The sequence below is a fragment of the Gymnoscopelus microlampas genome (genome assembly GCF_963454915.1).
Source record: "Gymnoscopelus microlampas genome assembly, chromosome: 10".
Lineage (NCBI taxonomy): Eukaryota > Metazoa > Chordata > Actinopteri > Myctophiformes > Myctophidae > Gymnoscopelus > Gymnoscopelus microlampas.
In genome coordinates this window covers 55,623,951-55,648,782 of record NC_139947.1, presented here as the reverse complement: position 1 = coordinate 55,648,782, position 24,832 = coordinate 55,623,951, and the positions used below count along the sequence as shown (strand labels likewise).

At 39.9% G+C, this 24,832-nt stretch overlaps 1 protein-coding gene across 3 annotated transcripts in view; it reads right to left on the bottom strand.

The window, feature by feature from the left end:
* Window positions 1-1,607: 1,607 nt before the first annotated feature.
* Window positions 1,608-24,832, bottom strand: part of LOC311053101 (uncharacterized protein) — a 27,053-nt gene continuing 3,828 nt past the window's right edge. Inside the window, exons 2-8 of one of the 3 annotated variants that reach the window (XM_084068501.1) lie at window positions 18,880-18,951; window positions 16,341-16,670; window positions 15,127-15,212; window positions 10,978-11,125; window positions 7,830-7,991; window positions 5,688-5,958; window positions 1,608-4,987 (exon numbers count right to left, since the gene is read on the bottom strand). In XM_084068501.1, coding sequence (XP_083924627.1) covers window positions 4,986-4,987; window positions 5,688-5,958; window positions 7,830-7,991; window positions 10,978-11,125; window positions 15,127-15,212; window positions 16,341-16,670; window positions 18,880-18,951 — 1,071 coding nt within the window. In that variant the 3' untranslated portion in view covers window positions 1,608-4,985. The remainder of the gene's footprint in view (window positions 4,988-5,687; window positions 5,959-7,829; window positions 7,992-10,977; window positions 11,126-15,126; window positions 15,213-16,340; window positions 16,671-18,879; window positions 18,952-24,832) is intronic. The other 2 variants (XM_084068503.1, XM_084068502.1) reach the window with 2 other exon arrangements.

Sequence of the window (24,832 nt, the reverse complement as noted above, 5' to 3'; positions counted from 1 at the left end):
GAAATACCTCATGCAGGCTTCATTTGCCTCAAAGCTAGAAGGTCCTGGGTTAGATTCCCGCCGGGGACGCTGAGGGCTTGTCCTCTCCTCTACTCCGTGTCATCAGTGCCCATACCCTAGGTGGGGGTGAAAGGGCCTTTCTGTGTGGAGTTTGCATGTTCTCCCTGTGTCTCCTAGGGTAGTTAATACCCTCACAAAAAAACATGCAGTAATCCTGGTCTCTATACTGCCTCCCCCTGGTCAGCCGGGGCGCCTGAGGGAGGGGAATAGGAACTGGTTGGAATAACGTGTTCCTTCCACGCGCTACGTCCTACCGGGGAAACTCCCCCGTCAGGTGATAAGAAGGCTTGTTAGCTCTCATGCATTGAAGGAGTCATGAGCTCGGCTCTGAGCTCTCCCTAGGTAGGCAGATGGAGTGTAGCGCCCAGGATTACTTAGACAATTGGCACTGGGTGAAAAAAAGTAGTAGTTAGTAGTTAGTGGTTAAAGAGTAGTTATTTTCAATGTATGACATATTTCCTTGTGAAAATAGCCGATCTACAAGCTCACAACTTTTTGAATAGCAACGCGTTGTGAGCTTGTAGATCGGCTTTTTTCACTAGTTTTGGTCCCGAGTAGACATCAAATGTCTCCATTGGTAAATGGTTTGTGAACCACTGATCTTAGTGTTAGTGAAACAGGGGTTTGGTTCATGACAGAAGGCAAGAGTTTATGCTCTTCAACAAACACATGGTCAAGGGTTCGAGTCCAATCCCCGGCCATGGGGTGTGGTGTCCATGACCATGAGTGGGCTTTTTAACCTATAATTGCTCCGTTGAGTGCTAACTATGACCACCTCAGCTGGGTCAAGCTGAAAAGTAGTTTCCCCATTGGAATCATTTAAGGTCTTTATTATTATTATTATTATTATTATTATAAACCAGCAAAATTAACTCCAATATTGACCTTTGAAAAGAAAATGCTGGCACTACGTGGCTTATTGTACATGTTAGGTTTTAATGTAACTTCTTACAGTGGCAGAAGGGTTTAAAGTCATAAAGGCATCCCCGACATCCACTGTCGGAATATGAAGCCGACTAACCACATATTGTCGCTATAGTGACAAAACATATAAGCCTAATTTGAATACTAACAATCCATCTGTGTTGTCTAGAAAGATGAAATAAAAACAGTTGCAAACTTTTGTCATGATAACAGAATTTGTAACACCATTTTGAAATCTGCATTATAAGCAACACAATACAGATATGCAGTACATTACAATATCCACAATCCCTCAGCACTCTGCTCAGCTGATGAGAATGTGTTAATTGCATGGGCTGCTTTGTCTCAAGTTCAATCTATTCTGTTTCTATGGCTTACTGGGCTGTTATTGCATACTGATTTTTGCATATTGCCTTTTATTCCTTGGCCCTTGTGTCGCTGCTTGCAGCTATATTTATTATCATTATAGCTGTCACACATTACAATGGTTGTTTTTATACCGCATGGTCAAGTTTAACCAGCTTATTACAGCCCACCTCATGAATATGCATTTCTGTGCAAATACAGTTTTGCTGCCTGTGTAATTAAACAATGAAACAAACACACACTGAACAACAGCAGAGCTGAGTGTAAAAAAAACGGAGGAACCAGTTTATTCAAAACAAAAAAAAAAAAAACAAAATAAAACGAGTGAAAACGAGCAGAGCCGTAGTGAAAGTGACCAACGAACCAACAGCTTGGCAGTTAACAGGTTAACAGTGCATGTCGTTATAAGAGTGGGTTTCAGAGCCTTTGGTGTAAAAATGTATCTTTTAAATTCTACAGGTGTGTTGAACTCTGTACGCACAGAATTGTATAATCCATTAGAAAAAGTGCAAAAACAATACAGTGAGCAAAACTTTTATTACAAATCACACCTGTAATATTTATAGAAATATTGAAACACCAAAGTGTGTTTTGTTTACAGACATCGGGTCAAAAAGAAAAGGTAAAAAAAGAAGTCTTTTGGCTAGACTTCAGTGAATAGTTTTTGTCCTTCCGTCCGTCCGTCCGTCCGTCCGTTCGGTGCGACTGTGTTTTTTTTTGTGTAAAACAAGTGTGACACAATAAATTACTTCCTGCATCATTTTCTTAAAGGGATATTTCACACCTACAATGTAAATCCATGATTCCCCCATATCATTTACTCACCTTTAATACTGAAGCCTTGAACAAATGAAGAATTCATTTATTTTTCTTCCTGAATGAATAAGCCACTTTATGAGAAGAATTGAATAATTGGTTTCACGGCTTCGTAGGGAGGGTAACTGATAGGGTTAGGGTTGGGGGGATAGGGTGGGTAGCTGATAGGGGGGAAATAATACATGTTGGGGGTGAAATAGCCCTTTAATCCACACCAACACAGAAACAAACACATTTTCACATCAGAGCAAAAACAGGCTCAACGTATTTATGGCTTCAAGTGATGTTAAAGGAGTAGTTCACCCAGAAAATGACTTATTTTCTATCAATTACACATAATTTGTTCCTGAGTCTCAGAGGAGGGCTGTGGACAGTTCAGAAACCTGCCTACCAGTGACATCATTGATGGAGGATTCCAAGCTAATAGAAATACAGGCTTTCTCTTCCTAGGAAAGTGAACATGCTGAATAGCTGAAGCTATTTCTGCTTTAATATCAAATAAAATAAGTTTGAAATCTTATTTGAAAGTGCCAAACCTTCCTGCCGATGATGTCACTGGTAGGCAGGTTTCTGAAGTGTCCACAGCCCTCCAATGAGAACACAGAGAGAGTAGAGAGAGATGATGTCATATTATAATGAGCATTAATTAGTGAGGACCAATTATATGAAGATGAGGTTGAAAACAGATGAAGTGCTCCTTTAAAACATTCAATCCAGGAACACATGTGTCATTTTAAGATGTATTTGGCTTTTCAAAAATAGCAGATCTACAAGCTCATAGCGCGGCACTACCTGCACTTTTTTGGGAAACAATTTGGAACATGTTTAACTCTGGGGGATTCTACAAATGTCTTCTAAATCCTAACAGTTTTGTTAGGAATAAACGTAAGTTGCTATAATACAGTATCAGTGGTTCTCAAAAATGACATGTATTTGGCCGTGGACCCCCATCTCAAAATATGTTGTTCCAGGGACCCCCCAGAAGTTGTAACAGAGCTAAAAATGATTTAAAACGTATATTTATATATATTCAAATATTTTCAAAAAAAAATCATGATTAAAAAAAAACGTAGTGCATAGTTCTGAACTTGTAGATCTGCTATTTTTGAATAGCCAAAGAAATCTTAAAATGACACAGATGCGTTCCCGGTCTTAAAGGGTTAAGTGTTTAGTTTACTCATTGGCTTGTAGTTTTCCAGTTTGGTAAAAAAAAAAGAATATTGTATGAAACTTCAAACTAAAAGCTTTTTACCTGCAGAAAAATAGTTAGAGACCTTTTTGAATTGCGGAAAATACCCTTTAATATAAGAAACGCAGTTCTCTCACATCACCCGCCAAGGTATTAAACATCGTTTGTTATCCCCTCGCCAGCGTAATTACCTTCATCCCATGATCTGTGAAACGCTGTGGAAGCCATTGTGTACAAAAAAATACAAATAAAATAGTCCCTGTGGGTAGGCGGAGGGATCTGTGTGTTCAGAGGAACAACAACATTCCAACCGCGATCCGCCATGTTGGGACTTTGGCCGCTGAAAACTGTGGTTTTCAATGCAAAAAACAGCAACGGAGTTAGAGGTGTTTTTCTGAAGTTCCCATAGTCAGGGTGGATGGATGTGACGTTTTTTGGAATGACGTCACATCCACATACTTCTTCTCTGAGTGACATGGATCATCACAGAGCTGTGTGACATCATCACAGAGCTGTATGACATCATCACAGAGCTGTGTTACGTCATCACAGAGCTGTGTTACATCATCACAGAGCTGTGTTACATCATCACAGAGCTGTGTTACATCATCACAGAGCTGTGTTACATCATCACAGAGCTGTGTTACATCATCACAGAGCTGTGTTACATCATCACAGAGCTGTGTTACATCATCACAGAGCTGTGTTAGGGGGCCTAAAACAGCGGGCCTCATTTTCTTTATAGAACGACTTTATGCGTCTTGGCGGGTATTGTGTTAAAATAGAGCAGGGGTCTTCAACGTTGTTCAGGCCAAGGACCCCTTAGCTGAGAGAGAGATGAAGCAGGGACCCCCACTACATATTGTATAGCTGAGAGAGAGATGAAGCAGGGACCCCCACTACATATTGTATAGCTCAAAGAGAGAGAGAGATGAAGCAGGGACCCCCACTACAAAAAAAAGTTCCTATCACACATAGATTTGGTGGCCCCCCCTGTAGTAACTCTGAGGACCCCCTAGGGGTCCCGGGCCCCCTGTTGAAAACCCCGGCATTAAGGCTTGTTGAGGTCGGTGTCGGCAGGTACTGTCAATGTGGTTGGTTAACTAATCATTAATTAAAGGCATAGTGCGTAACTTTGACCTGTGTTTACATAATAAAATAATAAATAATTTGTAAAAAGAAAAGAAAAAAGAGGTGAAAAAGAAGACCGTGTGACTTCAAACTAAAAGCTTTTTACCTGTGTGACTTTTTGAATTGCAGAAAATACCCTTTAATGTAAGAAACGTGCTTATGTTCTTAGCAGGGGTCTTCAACATTAAAAAAATAATAAACATTGTTTTGTTATGAGTCAAAATTACGCACTGAGCCTTTAATGAAGCCATCATCAGCTGTGTCTCTGTATGACCACCAGAGGGAGCTCTAGAGATGACTCTAAAAGGACGTTGCTGCCTCAGAAAATGACCAACATTCATGTTGCATTTATGATAATCCATACATTACAGTATTAACTCCTTCCTATCTGACACCATGGAGACTGTCTTCTTCTTTCTTCTGTCTTCTGTGAGAGGCTTTGATCAGGTGGAACTCTGTCCTTTGTTCTGCATACAGTAACCGCTCTCTCTCTCTCTCTCTCTGTAAAACATCACAACAGTATCAGTTATTTAATAAGTTATAACTTTTCATATCAAATCATTTGGTCAACAGAGAGTCTCTGGTTAACGTCTCACAGGACTAACGCAGAGAACACAAGGCTGTTTAGTTATTATTTAACCCATTAAGACCTGAGGCAGTGTCTAAAAAAAATCTAAATCCTGGGGTTAGGGTTTAGGGTTAATTTTTTGGAAAAAAAATATTAACACATCGGGTGCCAGCGTTTTTTCATAACAACTTACGTTGGGTGCCAGCATTCTCCCCATTGACTGCGCTTTGCTGTTTAAATCTGTAGACTCCGTGACGAGCAAATCCACACAAAAAAAAGCATCGATTCATGTTGTGCCATGAGCCTGGCTACAGCCTGGAACCATAACATTTCCTTTGCGAGTTACAACGGGGGGGGGGGTCGCGCATTGCGCATGACCGGTTTTCCCCAAAGACATTTTTTTTCACGATTTTTCAAAAATAGCAGATCTACAAGTTCATAGCGCGGCACTCGGTGCCGCGCTATGAGCTTGTAGATCTGCTATTTTTGAATTGCCCAAAGAAATCTAAAGTTACCAGGTCTTAATGGGTTAATCCAGGAACCTGTCTGTGTCACAATTTATTTGGCTATTCAAAAAGCTCAGATCTACAGCAGGTTAAAAACTACTGCAGGTTCAAAACTGGTCACACTTACATTCTTCATCTGTCGCCTCCTGTTCCTCCTTCTCCTCCTCTTCCTCCTCTTCTACTGGTGTCTCCTCCTGTTCCCCCCGATCCTCCTCCTCGTCCTCACTGTCCTTCTCCTCTGTCTCCTCCTCTACAGCTGGCTCTCCTTCAGAAACCTCCTCCTCCTCCTGCTGCTCTGCTGCGTTGAGGTTCTCCTCCTCTTCTATCGCCGTCTCCTCCTCCTCCTCTGTTGTGTGTGATTCCTCCTTGTCCTCTATTGGAGCCTCCTCTGGCACCTCCTGGCAGTGTTCATTTAGACAGCAAATGTTCATGTAGTTATTAGTCAAATATCAGATGTTCCTTCCTTTAACATCCATTTAACATCTGTTTAACATTTGTTAACATCTGTTTAACATCCGTTTAACATCTGTATAACATCCGTTTAACATCTGTATAACATCCGTTTAACATCTGTATAACATCCGTTTAACATCTGTATAACATCCGTTTAACATCTGTATAACATCCGTTTAACATCTGTATAACATCCGTTTAACATCTGTATAACATCCGTTTAACATCTGTATAACATCCGTTTAACATCTGTATAACATCCGTTTAACATCTGTATAACATCCGTTTAACATCTGTATAACATCCGTTAACATCTGTATAACATCCGTTTAACATCTGTATAACATCCGTTTAACATCTGTATAACATCTGTTAACATCTGTATAACATACGTTTAACATCTGTATAACATCCGTTTAACATCTGTATAACATCCGTTTAACATCTGTATAACATCCGTTTAACATCTGTATAACATCCGTTAACATCTGTATAACATCCGTTTAACATCTGTATACCATCCGTTTAACATCTGTATAACATCTGTATAACATCCGTTTAACATCTGTATAACATCCGTTAACATCTGTATAACATCCGTTTAACATCTGTATAACATCTGTATAACATCCGTTTAACATCTGTATAACATCTGTATAACATCCGTTTAACATCTGTATAACATCCGTTTGTCTATATGCACTTTTAAACTCATACGACAGTTTTACCAGTAGAGAGCAGCAAATCGAGACATTGATGACCTCGTTGACTCGCTCGCCCCCTCCCAAACAGGCCCACGTCACATCCGGTCATAAACGGATGTAACGTTTTCGACAATTTCTGATCGGGTTAAAATACGATGTTATACACGACTACGATGACTGATCGTCACCCAGACCAAAGAGAATAGACGTGGACCTCTCCGTTCGTTTTGTATACCGTGTGAAAAAAACGTGACTTTCCCTATTCTGGCCGAAAAAGATCGCGGGAAAAAAATGAGAACCGGAAACGGAATCTGCGTCATGAAACCGGAACCCAGTGACTCTGAAGGAGTCAGGAAGCGAAAGTGATCATGAAAAATAAACAGAATAGCGCGACCACAGTAAAAAGTAAAAACTCGGGATTTCTCGTTCTGGCAGCGAGGGTACTCGGGGAAAACTCGGGATATCTCGGGGCGTGGCACTGAGAGAGTTAACATCTGTTAACATCAGTTAACATTAACATCTGTTAACATCTGTTCTGTTAACATTAACATCTGTTAACATCTGTTAACATCTGTTAACATTAACATCTGTTAACACCTGCTAACATCTGTTATTTTCAGAGCACAACACCCGAGCACAACCAAACATAAAATGACTGGTCTTAGTTCTACTGGATCTCTTCGTCCCTCACAAACATTTTAGTCTAGTTTTTATTTGTTGACGAAACTGTCCACATATGTAGTCTTAGTTACCGTCATCGTAGCTTAGTTTTTATTTTTTCGTCAGTGAAAAAAGGTAGTCGACAAATATATTTTTCGCCATAGTTTTAGTCGACAAAATCAACACTGCTTCCAGAGTGGAAATGTTTTCAGTCACTGCGGTGTCTCCGTCTAAACGCAGAATAAAACGTGAAAACCCAACGACACTTTGACGTATACTTACCTGCATGCTGAAAATAGTCGATCTACAAGCTCACAAGCTTGTAGATCGACTATTTTCGGAGCGTGACTCCCACACACAACCAAACATAAACGACTTAGTTCTGTGTTTTATTTGTTGACGACATTGCCAATAATTTACATAGTCACAGTTTTAGTGGAGGAAATAAACACCTCCTTCTTGTCCTCCGGGCTCACCTCCTTCACCTCCTCCTCCTCTGAAACAGGGACCTCTCCTTCCTCCTCCTCAGCCGTAGGAGGAGCCACTTCCTCTTTGCTCACAGACTCCTCCTCTTCCTGCGGCGAAGCGGCCGCTACTTCCTCTACCTGCTCCAACTGTAAGATAAGATAAGATAACATGATAATATAATATGAGATAATATAAGATAATATAATATGAGATCATATAAGATAACATAACATGATAATATGATATGAGATCATATAAGTGATACTGATACACTTGTACATTACATTAGTCATTTAGCAGACGCTTTTATCCAAAGCGACTTACAATAAGTGTATTCAACATAGGTAGGGAACGAAACTACTAATCACCAGAAGTCTTAAGTTAATTTCCTGCAAAAACAAGCAACCAAGAGTATACCTAGCGCTAAGATAAAAGTGCTATATATCAGCTACCTACTGTCTTAAACAGATGAGACAAAATAGCAAAATCAAATGAGCACGAGCTAATACAAAAAGTGTATCGACTAAACAAGATCCAATAAAACAGTACAACAATAAAACAAGAGTTCGTAGATCTGCACTGTAATGTAATGTAATGTAATATAATGTCATGCAGTGGTTCTCAAACTTTTTCATGCCAAGGACCCCCAAATTGACACTTATTAGCCCGCGGACCCCCATTTGAAAAGATAAGCCAGGGACCCCAATAAGAGAAGGTTTTTACAGCTCTCTAGCAGTGATTCTCAACCATTTCAATTTCAAGGACCCCCAGTTTGACATGCATTAGGGCTACGGACCCCCATTTAATGGCATTTATACCTCTGGGACCCCAATTCATATTGTATAATCAATGTTAATGTAACTCTGAGAGTGTACAAATGGAACCAAATGGACCCGTTAGGGTCCATTTGGTTCCATTTGTACACTCTCAGAGTTAAACACCCATAAGGGTCGATTTGGGTCCCTGTCCATCATTTAGCTGGGGACCCCCTGGAACCCCCTCAAGTACCCCTGGGGGTCCCCGGACCCCACTTTGAGAACCAATGATGTAATGTAATGTTGTGTTGAGTTGAGGGGGCCGGGCTGAGGGCTGCAGGCTCAGTCACAGCTTTACTTTTCTACTTTGATAAACAGCTCTGTCATCATGTGACTCTATGCTCTCTGCCTCCTGTGTCACTGGTATGCAGCCAAGACACACCCACCATGGGCACACCACCAGAGGGCGCTCCTCTGACCTAGTTCACTTCCCCCTGTAGATTCTACACAAAGCTGGGGGGGGGATACATTCCACTATGCTGCCACCAACATGTGGAATATGCCCAACCATGCCCTGATCTGTGTGTGTGTGTGTGTGTGTGTGTGTGTGTGTGTGTGTGTGTGTGTGTGTGTGTGTGTGTGTGTGTGTGTGTGTGTGTGTGTGTGTGTGTGTGTGTGTGTGTGTGTGTGTGTGTGTGTGTGTGTGTGTGTGTGTGTGTGTGTGTGTGTGTGTGGCTCCAACTTAATAGTACGTGTAATTTAACAACAGGCCAGGTCAAACAGAGTCAGGGTGTTGACTCACTGGAAACACTCTGCTACCCCAGTGGGTCTCAAAGTGTGGTCCAAAATGAGGGGGTTTATTAGACCCTTTTTTAGACCCTTTTTTAGACCCTTATGGTTATGAGAGAGGAACGATGGTCGGACAAAAACACAAGTCTAGAAACCTCCTAACTCCATTGGATCCTCAAGCTGTCAGTCAAACCACCTAACTCCTACTTGTGGTTTGTTTTTAATTTCCTGAAAAGTTAATATTTTGGACAGCAGAGATATGCTCAATAAACCTGATGTACTGTAACTGTACTGTATTATTACACTTCATCTCTCTATGAATCATCAGAGATTTCAGGTCAAGCTGATTAATTAACCTCTTCAGGTTGAGTCCTAATGAGTCCTAATGAGATGTAAATGTGTCAGCAGTGCTCCCGGTGGACACACGGTGAACTGAAATAGTCCAGTGAAGCTCATCCAGGCCTCGTTATCTTCATGCTAATTATTAAAGCTTCTCTGTATCTGAGCTTTAGACAGGTCTACACCATCATGTTGCTTCTTACAGGCTTGCAACGTGTGGTGATGTGAGCTTGTAGATCAGCTATTTGTCATGTTATGACAAAGCATAAACGTAGCAGTGTTTAAAGGGACAGTTCACCCAAAACAAATTTTAATTTGATGACCAGCAGCGGTTCCGGTAGGAGACACAAACAGTCTCCTTTGTGTCTCCTACCGGAACCGCTGCTGGTCATAAAATGACTGTCTTAGGAATGAGAAAAAAACTAAACAATCTCCATGGAGTGACTGATCCATAGAAAGAAAAGTATCTGTATCTGTCTGTAAGGGTCTATAACTCTGAGAGTGTACAAATGGAACCAAATGGACCCTGACGGGTCCATTTGGTTCCATTTGTACACTCTCAGAGATATGGTGGTCCTTGACATTAAAGGGCCACACCACTGTGGTAGAGGTTAGGGTTGTGTAGTTACCTTGATGCCATGATGTAACTCCAAAGATGGACAAGAAATCTAAAAGAATTGCTCCATCGATTAGAAATTGATAATTCAAAATATGCTCCTCTTTGACTTACATTGTATTGTACGCTGAAACAGATCTCAAAGTCACTCTTTTAGCGCGTAAACGAACGCAAACAAAGCTGATTCAGCCAATCTAGAACATCACCAAACCCACTACTGTTTGTTGTTTTAATAAGAGTGTTAACTTCATGTTGATTTTACTATTTTTATTAACACATTCCCTGACATTGACGGAGATCTCCGTCAATTAAAAAAAAAATCATCTTCAGCTATTTTCAAATATTTCAGTACTTTTACTTTTGGGACTTTAAGTACATTTTGATACCAATACTTTTGTACTTTTACTCGAGTACATTTTGAATTCTGGACTTTCACTTGTAACAGAGTATTTCTATATTGCAGTATTGATACTTTTACTTAAGTAAAGAATGTGAGTACTTTTTCCACCACTGTATATAGCAGATGTAAGGTCCACATAGTAGACCTCACAGTGTGATAGAACCGGTTCCTTAATGTTGGATGTGGTTCCTCTGGTTCCCAGCCCTAAGCAGAAGGCTGGTGAAGGTGTTTACCTCCTTCTGCAGGCTGTCCAGCTGAGCGCTGAGATGTTCCTCCACACTGTGTGCTGCCTGGTTCTGCTCCTCTAAGCTCTGACGCACCGTGTTGAGCTGTTCCTCCACCTCATGGTCCTTCTGGAGGTCTGAGGCCTGCAGCGCAGCCCTGACACACACACACACACACACACACACACACACACACACACACACACACACACACACACACACACACACACACACACACACACACACACACACACACACACACACACACACATTAATATAAATGGTAAAAAATGGTAAATGGTGAATTTATATAGCGCTTTTTAGAGCCTCCAGAAAACGCGGGCAAAAATCCCTGATTATGCGGGCTGAAACGCTTGATTATGAGATGAAATTTGCGTTTTTTTTTTGCAATTCTATTCAGTGAAATTGTGGGAAGTTGCAAAATATGCGGAAAGTTGTGAAATATGCAGAAATATGCGAAATATGCTAAAAGTTGCGAACAGTTGCGAAATATGCGGAAATATGCGCATAGCATCGCATATTATGCGATGCGCATATTATGTGATGCAGCCATTTAAAAAAAAACGCTACCCCCGCATAATTATGCGGCAACCCGTGCCCTATACATGGCCACACTGCATTGTTCTGACTTTATGACACTTTTCAGTTTGTTCACCTGGATTGTGCTGTTATGATTGAGGTCATATGTTGTTATATTTGTGTCAGGTGCAGCGTATGTGTGAGACGTAACTTTCTTTCTTTTTGGCTTCCCAGAAGAACTCACAGGGTTGTGCTTCTGAAAGAAGGGCGTGTTATTTATATGTTATATGTTATGTACTGTATATGCCGGTCGGTTGCAGCCGTCAGATTTATGAAGCCTCCAACCGTGTGTACGCTGGGATTGTTGATTGGATACGATTGGCTGATGAATCCCACGTGGACGACGTGGTCGTAAAATTCCTGGGCTCGAATTTAAGCCGCTTTCTATGTTTCATGTTTCTATGTTCCATTGATAAATGAGACCAGAGTCTATTTCACTATGCTATACTATACATGTGGTGACATATGGTCCTTCCAAGTATAGACACACACACACACACACACACACACACACACACACACACACACACACACACACACACACACACACACACACACACACACACACACACACACACACACACACACACACACACACACACATGTTGAAACACACACACATGTTGAGTAACTCCAGGAAGAGGCCCCCTACATGCTTTCACCAGAAACAACAACAGTGAACTCTCTCTCTGCTAAGAGTCCAGGGAGAGAGACACTGATGTCTGTCTGGAGTCATTTTATCATCTACTCAGGCTTGTGTGTTTCCCCCCATTACAAGTTACTAAGTTTACTTTGCTTGATTCAGTATTTATATATTTGATATCAATTTTATCAGACACACCCCCTTCCTGTACAAACCCATTGTAACTTAAAACTCCATTTTAATCATGTTAGATTCATTTAAAACACCCGTCCTCTGTTCTGGTGACTCATCCTGCCCTAATGTGTGAAGGGCCCGTGTTTTTCAATTACTTTTTTTATTATTTTTTGAAAAACTTTTATTGTATTAAATATTTTCATTTTCCCCCAAAAAACCCAGATGAACTTAAACCCTGTTTACTGTGTTGACCATTGGTCCCCCAGGGCTCTGTACTTGATCCCCTCCTTTTTCCCCTCTATACACCAAATCTCTACACCGAAAGTCTAGCTGAGCTTGTAGATCAGCTATGTTGGCTGAGTCTATGATGACAGGCCCAGGCAGCAGAGAGCAGAATTCCACAGATTCCTAAACCCACATTCCATTTTGCCATGTGCTAGAGGGACATCTTTCAGAGCTAGCTGTGAACTTGTAGATCTGCTCTCTCCTTTCTTTTTTTCCCCCCTTTACACCAAGTCACGAAAACATAGGCGATCTACAAAACATGCGCGATACACAGTAGGCTTCAATGTGTTTGCAAGTCTTCCGAGTAAATTCTGTATGGTTGGCATCATTATCTATTTAAAAGCAGTATTCCTTAGATTTCTAAGAACATTACATGCTAGAGAGACATTTGTTTGTGAGTTAGTTGTAAGCTTGTAGATCTGCTATTTTCACATAATGTTTGGCTATGATGCAATGCCCAGACTAAGGGCCACCAGGGTTCATGAGGTTAAAAACTAACCCATACTGTGAACCAATACGTTTTGACCTGAGAAACACGGTTATTAACCCATTCAGACCGCGAACGCATCTGTGTAACCACTTTAACCATTATTTTATACTTTGGCTATCCAAAAATAGAAGATATACAAGCTCATAGCGCGGCACTGAGTGCGGAGCTATGAGCTTGTAGATCTGCTATGTTTGGAAGATTTGTGAACATTAGTGCAAATATTTGAATATATATATTTTTTTTTCTTCTTAAGCAAACATTTTTAACTCAAATCTTTGCTTCTGGGGGGTCCCTGGAACAACATATTTTGAGATGGGGGTCCGCGGCCAAATACATATAATTTTGGGGGTCCTTGACATGGAAAAAGATAAAGCAACAACAGTTTTTCAGAAAAACAACAAGGCATTTGTTGAGACATTGGACAGTTACAAATGTTCGCTTCAAACAAATTATATTCCATTCAGATTTGCACACATTTTCACAATTTTTCAAAAATAGCAGATCTACAAGCTCATAGCGCGGCACTTGGTGCCGCGCTATGAGCTCGTAGATCTGCTATTCTTTAATTGCTAAAGCATAACATAATGGTTTTTAGTTTTAGTCAAACTATTCCTCCACTAGCGTCTACAAAGCAGTTGTTACTACGGCTGTGTGTGTGTGAAGGTAACCTAACACTGGGCCTATATGGGGCCCGTGAACATGAACTGACACCAGATCAGAGCGCAGAGGATCAGAGCAAAGCAGCAGACATGAGGCTTTGACTGAGTCAACATCAACTCCTTCTGGGTCACAGGAGAGAAGATATGTTGTCCCCACAGAGGAGAGAAGATATGTTGTCCCCACAGAGGAGAGAAGATATGTTGTCCCCACAGAGGAGAGAAGATATGTTGTCCCCACAGAGGAGAGAAGATATGTTGTCCCCACAGAGGAGAGAAGATATGTTGTCCCCACAGAGGAGAGAAGATATGTTGTCCCCACTAGGGATGTGCCGATACACTAATTTCACCAAACGATACGATACGATATTTGGCTCACAACTTCGATACGATTTCGATATGATACGATACGCACTTTTTTATTATGAAAATATATGGGGGAGAAACAAAGCAAATGCAAACAAATAATTCTGTTTTTGCAATATTCACACATGCAAACTTGTAGCTTTTCAGCTACAATAGCCGTTTTGAATCCAAATAGGGCAATAGTGTGACACCTGACCCGAAAAAAACCCAACATGTTGTCACCCTTTTCACCTCAGGGCTGTTTGCATGCCTGATTATAGTGATTGTAAAAAATAATTAAAAATATATATAAATATATATATATATGTATATATATCTTTTTCTTTTTCAAAACGTTTTTTTTTTTCAAAACGATACATATCGTCACGAAAACGTATCGCGATATATCGCGGGACGATATATCGCGGGACGATATATCGGCACACCCCTACTCCCCACAGCACCAAAGGCTGCAGGACAGACGTAGCCTAGCCTGGGACCAGACCAATCTGCCGGTGCAAAACAAAATGCCCTCGGCCATTTGGGTCTGGCACCGCTCCGTCGTGAATCTATTTCCTGCTCCTGAAGTCTGGGGTGACCAATCAGGACCCAGTATTCAAATATGGGAGACTGTAATTGGTAGTTGGTTGTAGGTCTAACCAATTGCGTCCAGAGCCATTGTTTTGATCCCGCCCCCTTGGAAAAATCATCAATTAAAAACCTACCTGACAGCCATTAAAACGCACAGCGGTCATCATACATTAAAAACCTACCTGACAGCCATTAAAACGCACAGCGGTCATCATACATTAAAAACCTACCTGACAGCCATTAAAACGCACAGCGGTCATCATACATTAAAAACCTACCTGACAGCCATTAAAACGCACAGCGGTCATCATACATTAAAAACCTACCTGACAGCCATTAAAACGCACAGCGGTCATCATACATTAAAAACCTACCTGACAGCAGTCATCTCCAGAGAGCTGGCGTCCAGATGTGTCTTGTATTGTTCCAGCTGTTCCTTCATCCCCACCAGCTGAGCAGTCTGAGAAAACAAGACATTTGTATAATAATGTAGCATACGTTTACTAGAGCTGTGAATCTTCACATATCTCACCATTCTATTCACATTTAACAATCGTCCCCAATCAATTGTATCTTATCTATTTTAATTCACGACTTGAAGTGTAGCCTAGTTACTGTCTTACTGTCCAACAGACAAAAAAATGATATAATACCAGAGAGTACAAGCAGAGATCTACAAGCTCACATGCGAGGCATTGTGGGCTTGTAGATCTGCTATTTTCGGGATCTGATTTTTAAGGACTTCTGGAGCTCATAAGCACTAACAGAGAATAGTTTTGCCCTGCGCAGGCTCTTAACTAGCGCTGGCTATCCTACTAATGTAGAACACCCTCTGACATGTGGATTCTAGTTTTCAAGATGAGAACAGCAAAGGTTGGTTACAAAGTTTGCAGGGCAGGTTATTCCTACCTCACTATTTCAGCTGAGACGGTGGTGGGGGAGGGGGGGGTGGGGGTGGGGTGAGGGGTGGGGGTGGGGGTGAGGGGAGGAATGCAGCTGGGCTCGGAGCGAGGCAGCAGCTCTATACTCCTCCATACGACGGTGTTACCGAGATACGATACTTCTCCCTACAGCCGTGTTTTACCGGATTTGTGATATTTGATCATATTGTGCTGTTTGTGTAGGACTTCTAAACGCCTTCGTTTGAACGGCTTTTAGCGCGTCTAGGAACCGATATGCCATTTCTAATGAAGGAAATTACCTGTTGTATCAGAGTATTAGTACATGTTGTATCAGAGTATTAGTACCTGTTGTATCAGAGTATTAGTACCTGTTGTATCAGAGTATTAGTACCTGTTGTATCAGAGTATTAGTATCACAGTATTAATACCTGTTGTATCAGAGTATTAGTATCAGAGTATTAATACCTGTTGTATCAGAGTATTAATACCTGTTGTATCAGAGTATTAGTATCAGAGTATTAATACCTGTTGTATCAGAGTATTAGTACCTGTTGTATCAGAGTATTAGTACCTGTTGTATCAGAGTATTAGTACTTGTTGTATCAGAGTATTAGTACTTGTTGTATCAGAGTATTTGTATCAGAGTATTAATACCTGTTGTATCAGAGTATTTAGAGTATTAATACCTGTAGTATCAGAGTAGAGCTCAGTTTCAGCACCAGGTCGCTCCTCTCCTCCAGTCTGGAGTCTTGGGCCTCCAGGCTGGAGGTCAAGGTCTCCACGTTCTGGGCCAGGTCAGCGCTCAGCGCCGCCAGACCCTCCACCTGCAGCCGGACCCCCTCAAAGTCCTGGCTCTTCTCCCTGAGGACCGCCTGCATGCTCTCCATGGTCTCCATGGAGACGCTGGCCTCCTGCATCTCCTGCAGCCTGGTCTTCATCTCTGTGTGGAGAGACAGGACCTGAGCCGGCAGGTCTGAGGTCTTCAGCTGCTCTGCTGTGGCCAAGGCCATGCCCACCTATATATGAATATATGAATATATGAATATTAATATTTATAACATTATACTATATGAGGTCTTCAGCTGCTCTGCTGTAGCCAAGGCCATGCCCACCTAAATATGAATATATGAATATATGAATATTAATATTTATAACATTATACTATATGAGGTCTTCAGCTGCTCTGCTGTAGCCAAGGCCATGCCCACCTATATATGAATATATGAATATATGAATATTAATATTTATAACATTATAATATATGAGGTCTGAGGTCTTCAGCTGCTCTGCTGTAGCCAAGGCCATGCCCACCTATATATGAATATATGAATATATGAATATTAATGTTTATAACATTATAATATATGAGGTCTGAGGTCTTCAGCTGCTCTGCTGTGGCCAAGGCCATGCCCACCTATATATGAATATATGAATATATGAATATTAATGTTTATAACATTATAATATATGAGGTCTGAGGTCTTCAGCTGCTCTGCTGTGGCCAAGGCCATGCCCACCTATATATGAATATATGAATATATGAATATTAATATTTATAACATTATAATATATGAGGTCTGAGGTCTTCAGCTGCTCTGCTGTAGCCAAGGCCATGCCCACCTATATATGAATATATGAATATATGAATATATGAATATATGAATATTTATAACATAATATATGAGGTCTGAGGTCTTCAGCTGCTCTGCTGTGGCCAAGGCCATGCCCACCTATATATGAATATATGAATATATGAATATATGAATATTAATATTTATAACATTATAATACATGAGGTCTTCAGCTGCTCTGCTGTACCCAAGGCCATGCCCACCTATATATGAATATATGAATATTAATGTTTATAACATTATAATATATGAGGTCTTCAGCTGCTCTGCTGTAGCCAAGGCCATGCCCACCTATATATGAATATATGAATATATGAATATTAATATTTATAACATTATAATATATGAGGTCTGAGGTCTTCAGCTGCTCTGCTGTAGCCAAGGCCATGCCCACCTATATATGAATATATGAATATATGAATATTAATGTCTATAACATTATAATATATGAGGTCTGAGGTCTTCAGCTGCTCTGCTGTGGCCAAGGCCATGCCCACCTATATATGAATATATGAATATATGAATATTAATGTTTATAACATTATAATATATGAGGTCTGAGGTCTTCAGCTGCTCTGCTGTGGCCAAGGCCATGCCCACCTATATATGAATATATGAATATATGAATATATGAATATTAATATTTATAACATTATAATATATGAGGTCTGAGGTCTTCAGCTGCTCTGCTGTAGCCAAGGCCATGCCCACCTATATATGAATATATGAATATATGAATATATGAATATTTATAACATTATAATATATGAGGTCTGAGGTCTTCAGCTGCTCTGCTGTGGCCAAGGCCATGCCCACCTATATATGAATATATGAATATATGAATATATGAATATATGAATATTAATATTTATAACATTATAATACATGAGGTCTTCAGCTGCTCTGCTGTACCCAAGGCCATGCCCACCTATATATGAATATATGAATATTAATGTTTATAACATTATAATATATGAGGTCTTCAGCTGCTCTGCTGTGGCCAAGGCCATGCCCACCTATATATGAATATATGAATATATGAATATTAATATGTATAATATATGAGGTCTGAGGTCTTCAGCTGCTCTGCTGTAGCCAAGGCCATGCCCACCTATATATGAATATATGAATATTAATATTTATAACATTATAATATATGATTTCAGTGTGTGTTGTTGTGGCGTTCTCTGTGTGGGGGCGTGTTCTCTGTGTGGGGGCGTGTTCTCTGTGTGGGGGCGTGGTCGGACTCGGCAGGAGTAACTCATGCGCAGTTTGATCATCCCATAGCTTGCGCCGCTGTAACCATGGCGACGACAGATTCCAATCGTCCCATAGCCTGAACGCAGAATCTCCGGTGTTTACACAAAAACCCTGATAAACAGCTTACATTTTGGGAAAGTGAAAAACAGGCGTTGCGGTTGTGTGCATAATGTGTGCATAATGTGTGCATAATGTGTGCATAATGTGTGCATAATGCTAATGGTCAATGTTCAGATCAACTGCTCCAGCCACTGAGGAGAACCCTGAGGAACAGACAGGTTCTGATGACAGACGTTTCCTTAGTTATAGTAGGACATAATATCACCATTCCTACCTGTTTCTGAGCCATAGAGTAGGACTGTTCCAGATCACTGAGACGGTTCTCCAGACCCTCTGAGATGTGCTGCTGGAAACAGACAGAGACATGCTGGTGAATGACCTGGTTTACTTCATGTCTCTAGAGATGCAAAGCTACTTTAGAGGGCGTTGTGAGCTTGTAGATCTGCTATTTTCACAGTATCTATCTGTGGAACCGAGTCAAACTAAATGTAATGCCTCAACTCCTACAATTACAAGTGCTTGTCAGGGTGGGGGGGTCCCCAGTTGAAATATGATTGTTTTGGGGGGTCCCCAGTTGAAATATGATTATTTTGGGGGGTCCCCATTTGAAATAGGATTATTTTGGGGGGTCCCCAGTTGAAATAGGATTATTTAGGGGGGGGTCGCGACTGAAACGTTTGTGAACCCTTGGTTTAGAACATTGGGCCGTTGTTCCAGAACCTGAATCAAAAGTCAGCCTCGTCAAACTATAACACAAACATGATTTATTGGACTTTTAAAAATAGAAATAGTGATGAAAACACTTTATCCAGTTTCATGTACGACACACAGGGTTTAAATTTCACTTCCTATTCAAATGATTTGAGGTTCGTCTGAAAGTGTCTTTTCCATCTCTATCGCTTGGCCGTTGTTGCTGATGAGACAAATAAAATAGTGATGACTGAACTTCATCCAGTTTAATGGAGGATAAACATACATGTGGCTGAGGTTGCACTTCCTCCTTTCTTTGTTTTTTTTTGGCAGGAGAAGTCTTGTCAAACGATGTGTTTGTCATGAGATCAGACGTCTTTCCAAGTTCCCTTAGTTCAGTGTTCACCACTGACTGCTGTGTTGTTCTTACTAATGAGACAAATACATTTCCCACTAAAGAATAATTCAGTGTATGTGTTCTGTCTCATGGCGTCTGTTCCCAGATGTAGTTTAGATGACATGTTATGTAGACAGATGTAGTTTAGATGACATGTTATGTAGACAGATGTAGTTTAGATAACATGTTATGTAGACAGATGTAGTTTAGATAACATGTTATGTAGACAGATGTAGTTTAGATAACATGTTATGTAGACAGATGTAGTTTAGATAACATGTTATGTAGACAGATGTAGTTTAGATAACATGTTATGTAGACAGATGTAGTTTAGATAACATGTTATGTAGACAGATGTAGTTTAGATAACATGTTATGTAGACAGATGTAGTTTAGATAACATGTTATGTAGACAGATGTAGTTTAGATAACATGTTATGTAGACAGATGTAGTTTAGATAACATGTGATGTAGACAGATGTAGTTTAGATAACATGTTATGTAGACAGATGTAGTTTAGATAACATGTTATGTAGACAGATGTAGTTTAGATAACATGTTATGTAGACAGATGTAGTTTAGATAACATGTTATGTAGACAGATGTAGTTTAGATAACATGTTATGTAGACAGATGTAGTTTAGATAACATGTTATGTAGACAGATGTAGTTTAGATAACATGTTATGTAGACAGATGTAGTTTAGATAACATGTTATGTAGACAGATGTAGTTTAGATGACATGTTATGTAGACAGATGTAGTTTAGATAACATGTTATGTAGACAGATGTAGTTTAGATGACATGTGATGTAGACAGATGTAGTTTAGATAACATGTTATGTAGACATATGTAGTTTAGATAACATGTTATGTAGACATATGTAGTTTAGATAACATGTGATGTAGACAGATGTAGTTTAGATAACATGTGATGTAGACAGATGTAGTTTAGATAACATGTTATGTAGACAGATGTAGTTTAGATAACATGTGATGTAGACAGATGTAGTTTAGATAACATGTTATGTAGACAGATGTAGTTTAGATAACATGTTATGTAGACAGATGTAGTTTAGATAACATGTTATGTAGACAGATGTAGTTTAGATAACATGTTATGTAGACAGATGTAGTTTAGATAACATGTTATGTAGACAGATGTAGTTTAGATAACATGTTATGTAGACATATGTAGTTTAGATAACATGTGATGTAGACAGATGTAGTTTAGATAACATGTTATGTAGACAGATGTAGTTTAGATAACATGTGATGTAGACAGATGTAGTTTAGATAACATGTTATGTAGACAGATGTAGTTTAGATAACATGTTATGTAGACAGATGTAGTTTAGATAACATGTTATGTAGACAGATGTAGTTTAGATAACATGTTATGTAGACAGATGTAGTTTAGATAACATGTTATGTAGACAGATGTAGTTTAGATAACATGTTATGTAGACATATGTAGTTTAGATAACATGTTATGTAGACAGATGTAGTTTAGATAACATGTTATGTAGACAGATGTAGTTTAGATAACATGTTATGTAGACAGATGTAGTTTAGATAACATGTTATGTAGACAGATGTAGTTTAGATAACATGTTATGTAGACAGATGTAGTTTAGATAACATGTGATGTAGACAGATGTAGTTTAGATAATATGTTATGTAGACAGATGTAGTTTAGATAACATGTTATGTAGACAGATGTAGTTTAGATAACATGTTATGTAGACAGATGTAGTTTAGATAACATGTTATGTAGACAGATGTAGTTTAGATAACATGTTATGTAGACAGATGTAGTTTAGATAACATGTTATGTAGACAGATGTAGTTTAGATAACATGTTATGTAGACAGATGTAGTTTAGATAACATGTTATGTAGACAGATGTAGTTTAGATAACATGTTATGTAAACAGATGTAGTTTAGATAACATGTTATGTAGACAGATGTAGTTTAGATAACATGTTATGTAAACAGATGTAGTTTAGATAACATGTTATGTAGACAGATGTAGTTTAGATAACATGTTATGTAGACAGATGTAGTTTAGATAACATGTTATGTAGACAGATGTAGTTCAGATAACATGTTATGTAGACAGATGCCAGGTTTCATGTGTTGACCTGGTATCCTATACTTTGTATAGTTTCAATGTACAGATTTAAAAATATATATTATATTCTACTGTTTAGACTGATGCTAGGTTCTTGGTTTACCTATGATCCTAGATTACTATTTCTATGCATTTAATGTATTACCTCGTGTTTAACTTGCTTACTGTAAATCTCTCTGGATTAAGTCAGTCTGATAAATGAGGGGTCCTTGAGAAGGGGTACCGTACATCAGCTGGATGAAAATAGCTGATCTATAAGTGAGCTTGAAGATGAGCTATTTTTTTTTTTAAATCTTGAAAGAGAGGGTTAGAAATCTAGTATGAGGGGGTAGCCATGGTTCACATGACGCTCGTCTGTCCCGAGCGACATGGAGAACTTGGTGCGTTCTCCATTTACAACCTGTACATAAACGTTCTCCATTTACAACCTGTACATAAACGTTCTCCATTTACAACCTGTACATAAACGTTCTCCATTTACAACCTGTACATAAACGTTCTCCATTTACAACCTGTACATTTCAAATATAAACTACTGACCCTACAGCCACGGATGTAACAAGTTGAAACGCTCGGGTCTAAGTACCCGTATCTTCCATAGTGTTCAATAAAAAGCATTTTAATCCGATCGGCGGCCATTTTCTCATAGAGTTGTTGTAATGTGTCAGAGTGCAGTACACCTTCCAACCAATAGGGTCGCATTGGTTGAAAGCATATGAAGGGAAATTGGCCACAGATAGGATTAAAATGTTTTTTTATGGAACAATCCAGAAGATACGGTACTTAGACCCGGGCGTTTCAACATCCATGGCCGTGGGGTCAGAGCTTTATATTGTAAATATGAACGTTTATGTAGATGTACAGGCTGTCAATGGAGAACGTGACAAAACCAGGTAGAAGTCGCGCCAAGACATGTCATGATATGACAGTCATGGTGGGGGTAGCCTGGGGGTAACCTATCCCCCCCCCCAATAGAGAGCTGTGTGTAGTAGATACAGACATGTTGTTGTGCATAAAGCCAGTGTACGCAGTATGAATGTGTGTAGTAGATACACAGACATGTTGCTGTGCATAAAGCCAGTGTACGCAGTATGAATGTGTGTAGTAGATACACAGACATGTTGTTGTGCATAAAGCCAGTGTACGCAGTATGAATGTGTGTAGTAGATACACACATGTTGTTGTGCATAAAGCCAGTGTACGCAGTATGAATGTGTGTAGTAGATACAGACATGTTGTTGTGCATAAAGCCAGTGTACGCAGTATGAATGTGTGTAGTAGATACAGACATGTTGTTGTGCATAAAGCCAGTGTACGCAGTATGAATGTGTGTAGTAGATACACAGACATGTTGTTGTGCATAAAGCCAGTGTACGCAGTATGAATGTGTGTAGTAGATACACACATGTTGTTGTGCATAAAGCCAGTGTACGCAGTATGAATGTGTGTAGTAGATACAGACATGTTGTTGTGCATAAAGCCAGTGTACGCAGTATGAATGTGTGTAGTAGATACACACATGTTGCTGTGCATAAAGCCAGTGTACGCAGTATGAATGTGTGTAGTAGATACAGACATGTTGTTGTGCATAAAGCCAGTGTACGCAGTATGAATGTGTGTAGTAGATACACACATGTTGCTGTGCATAAAGCCAGTGTACGCAGTATGAATGTGTGTAGTAGATACAGACATGTTGTTGTGCATAAAGCCAGTGTACGCAGTATGAATGTGTGTAGTAGATACAGACATGTTGTTGTGCATAAAGCCAGTGTACGCAGTATGAATGTGTGTAGTAGATACAGACATGTTGTTGTGCATAAAGCCAGTGTACGCAGTATGAATGTGTGTAGTAGATACAGACATGTTGTTGTGCATAAAGCCAGTGTACGCAGTATGAATGTGTGTAGTAGATACACACATGTTGCTGTGCATAAAGCCAGTGTACGCAGTATGAATGTGTGTAGTAGATACAGACATGTTGTTGTGCATAAAGCCAGTGTACGCAGTATGAATGTGTGTAGTAGATACAGACATGTTGTTGTGCATAAAGCCAGTGTACGCAGTATGAATGTGTGTAGTAGATACACACATGTTGTTGTGCATAAAGCCAGTGTACGCAGTATGAATGTGTGTAGTAGATACACACATGTTGTTGTGCATAAAGCCAGTGTACGCAGTATGAATGTGTGTAGTAGATACAGACATGTTGTTGTGCATAAAGCCAGTGTACGCAGTATGAATGTGTGTAGTAGATACAGACATGTTGCTGTGCATAAAGCCAGTGTACGCAGTATGAATGTGTGTAGTAGATACAGACATGTTGTTGTGCATAAAGCCAGTGTACGCAGTATGAATGTGTGTAGTAGATACAGACATGTTGCTGTGCATAAAGCCAGTGTACGCAGTATGAATGTGTGTAGTAGATACACATAAAGCCAGTGTACGCAGTATGAATGTGTGTAGTAGATACAGACATGTTGCTGTGCATAAAGCCAGTGTACGCAGTATGAATGTGTGTAGTAGATACAGACATGTTGTTGTGCATAAAGCCAGTGTACGCAGTATGAATGTGTGTAGTAGATACACAGACATGTTGTTGTGCATAAAGCCAGTGTACGCAGTATGAATGTGTGTAGTAGATACACACATGTTGTTGTGCATAAAGCCAGTGTACGCAGTATGAATGTGTGTAGTAGATACAGACATGTTGTTGTGCATAAAGCCAGTGTACGCAGTATGAATGTGTGTAGTAGATACAGACATGTTGTTGTGCATAAAGCCAGTGTACGCAGTATGAATGTGTGTAGTAGATACAGTGCATAAAGCCAGTGTACGCAGTATGAATGTGTGTAGTAGATACACACATGTTGTTGTGCATAAAGCCAGTGTACGCAGTATGAATGTGTGTAGTAGATACACAGACATGTTGTTGTGCATAAAGCCAGTGTACGCAGTATGAATGTGTGTAGTAGATACACACATGTTGTTGTGCATAAAGCCAGTGTAC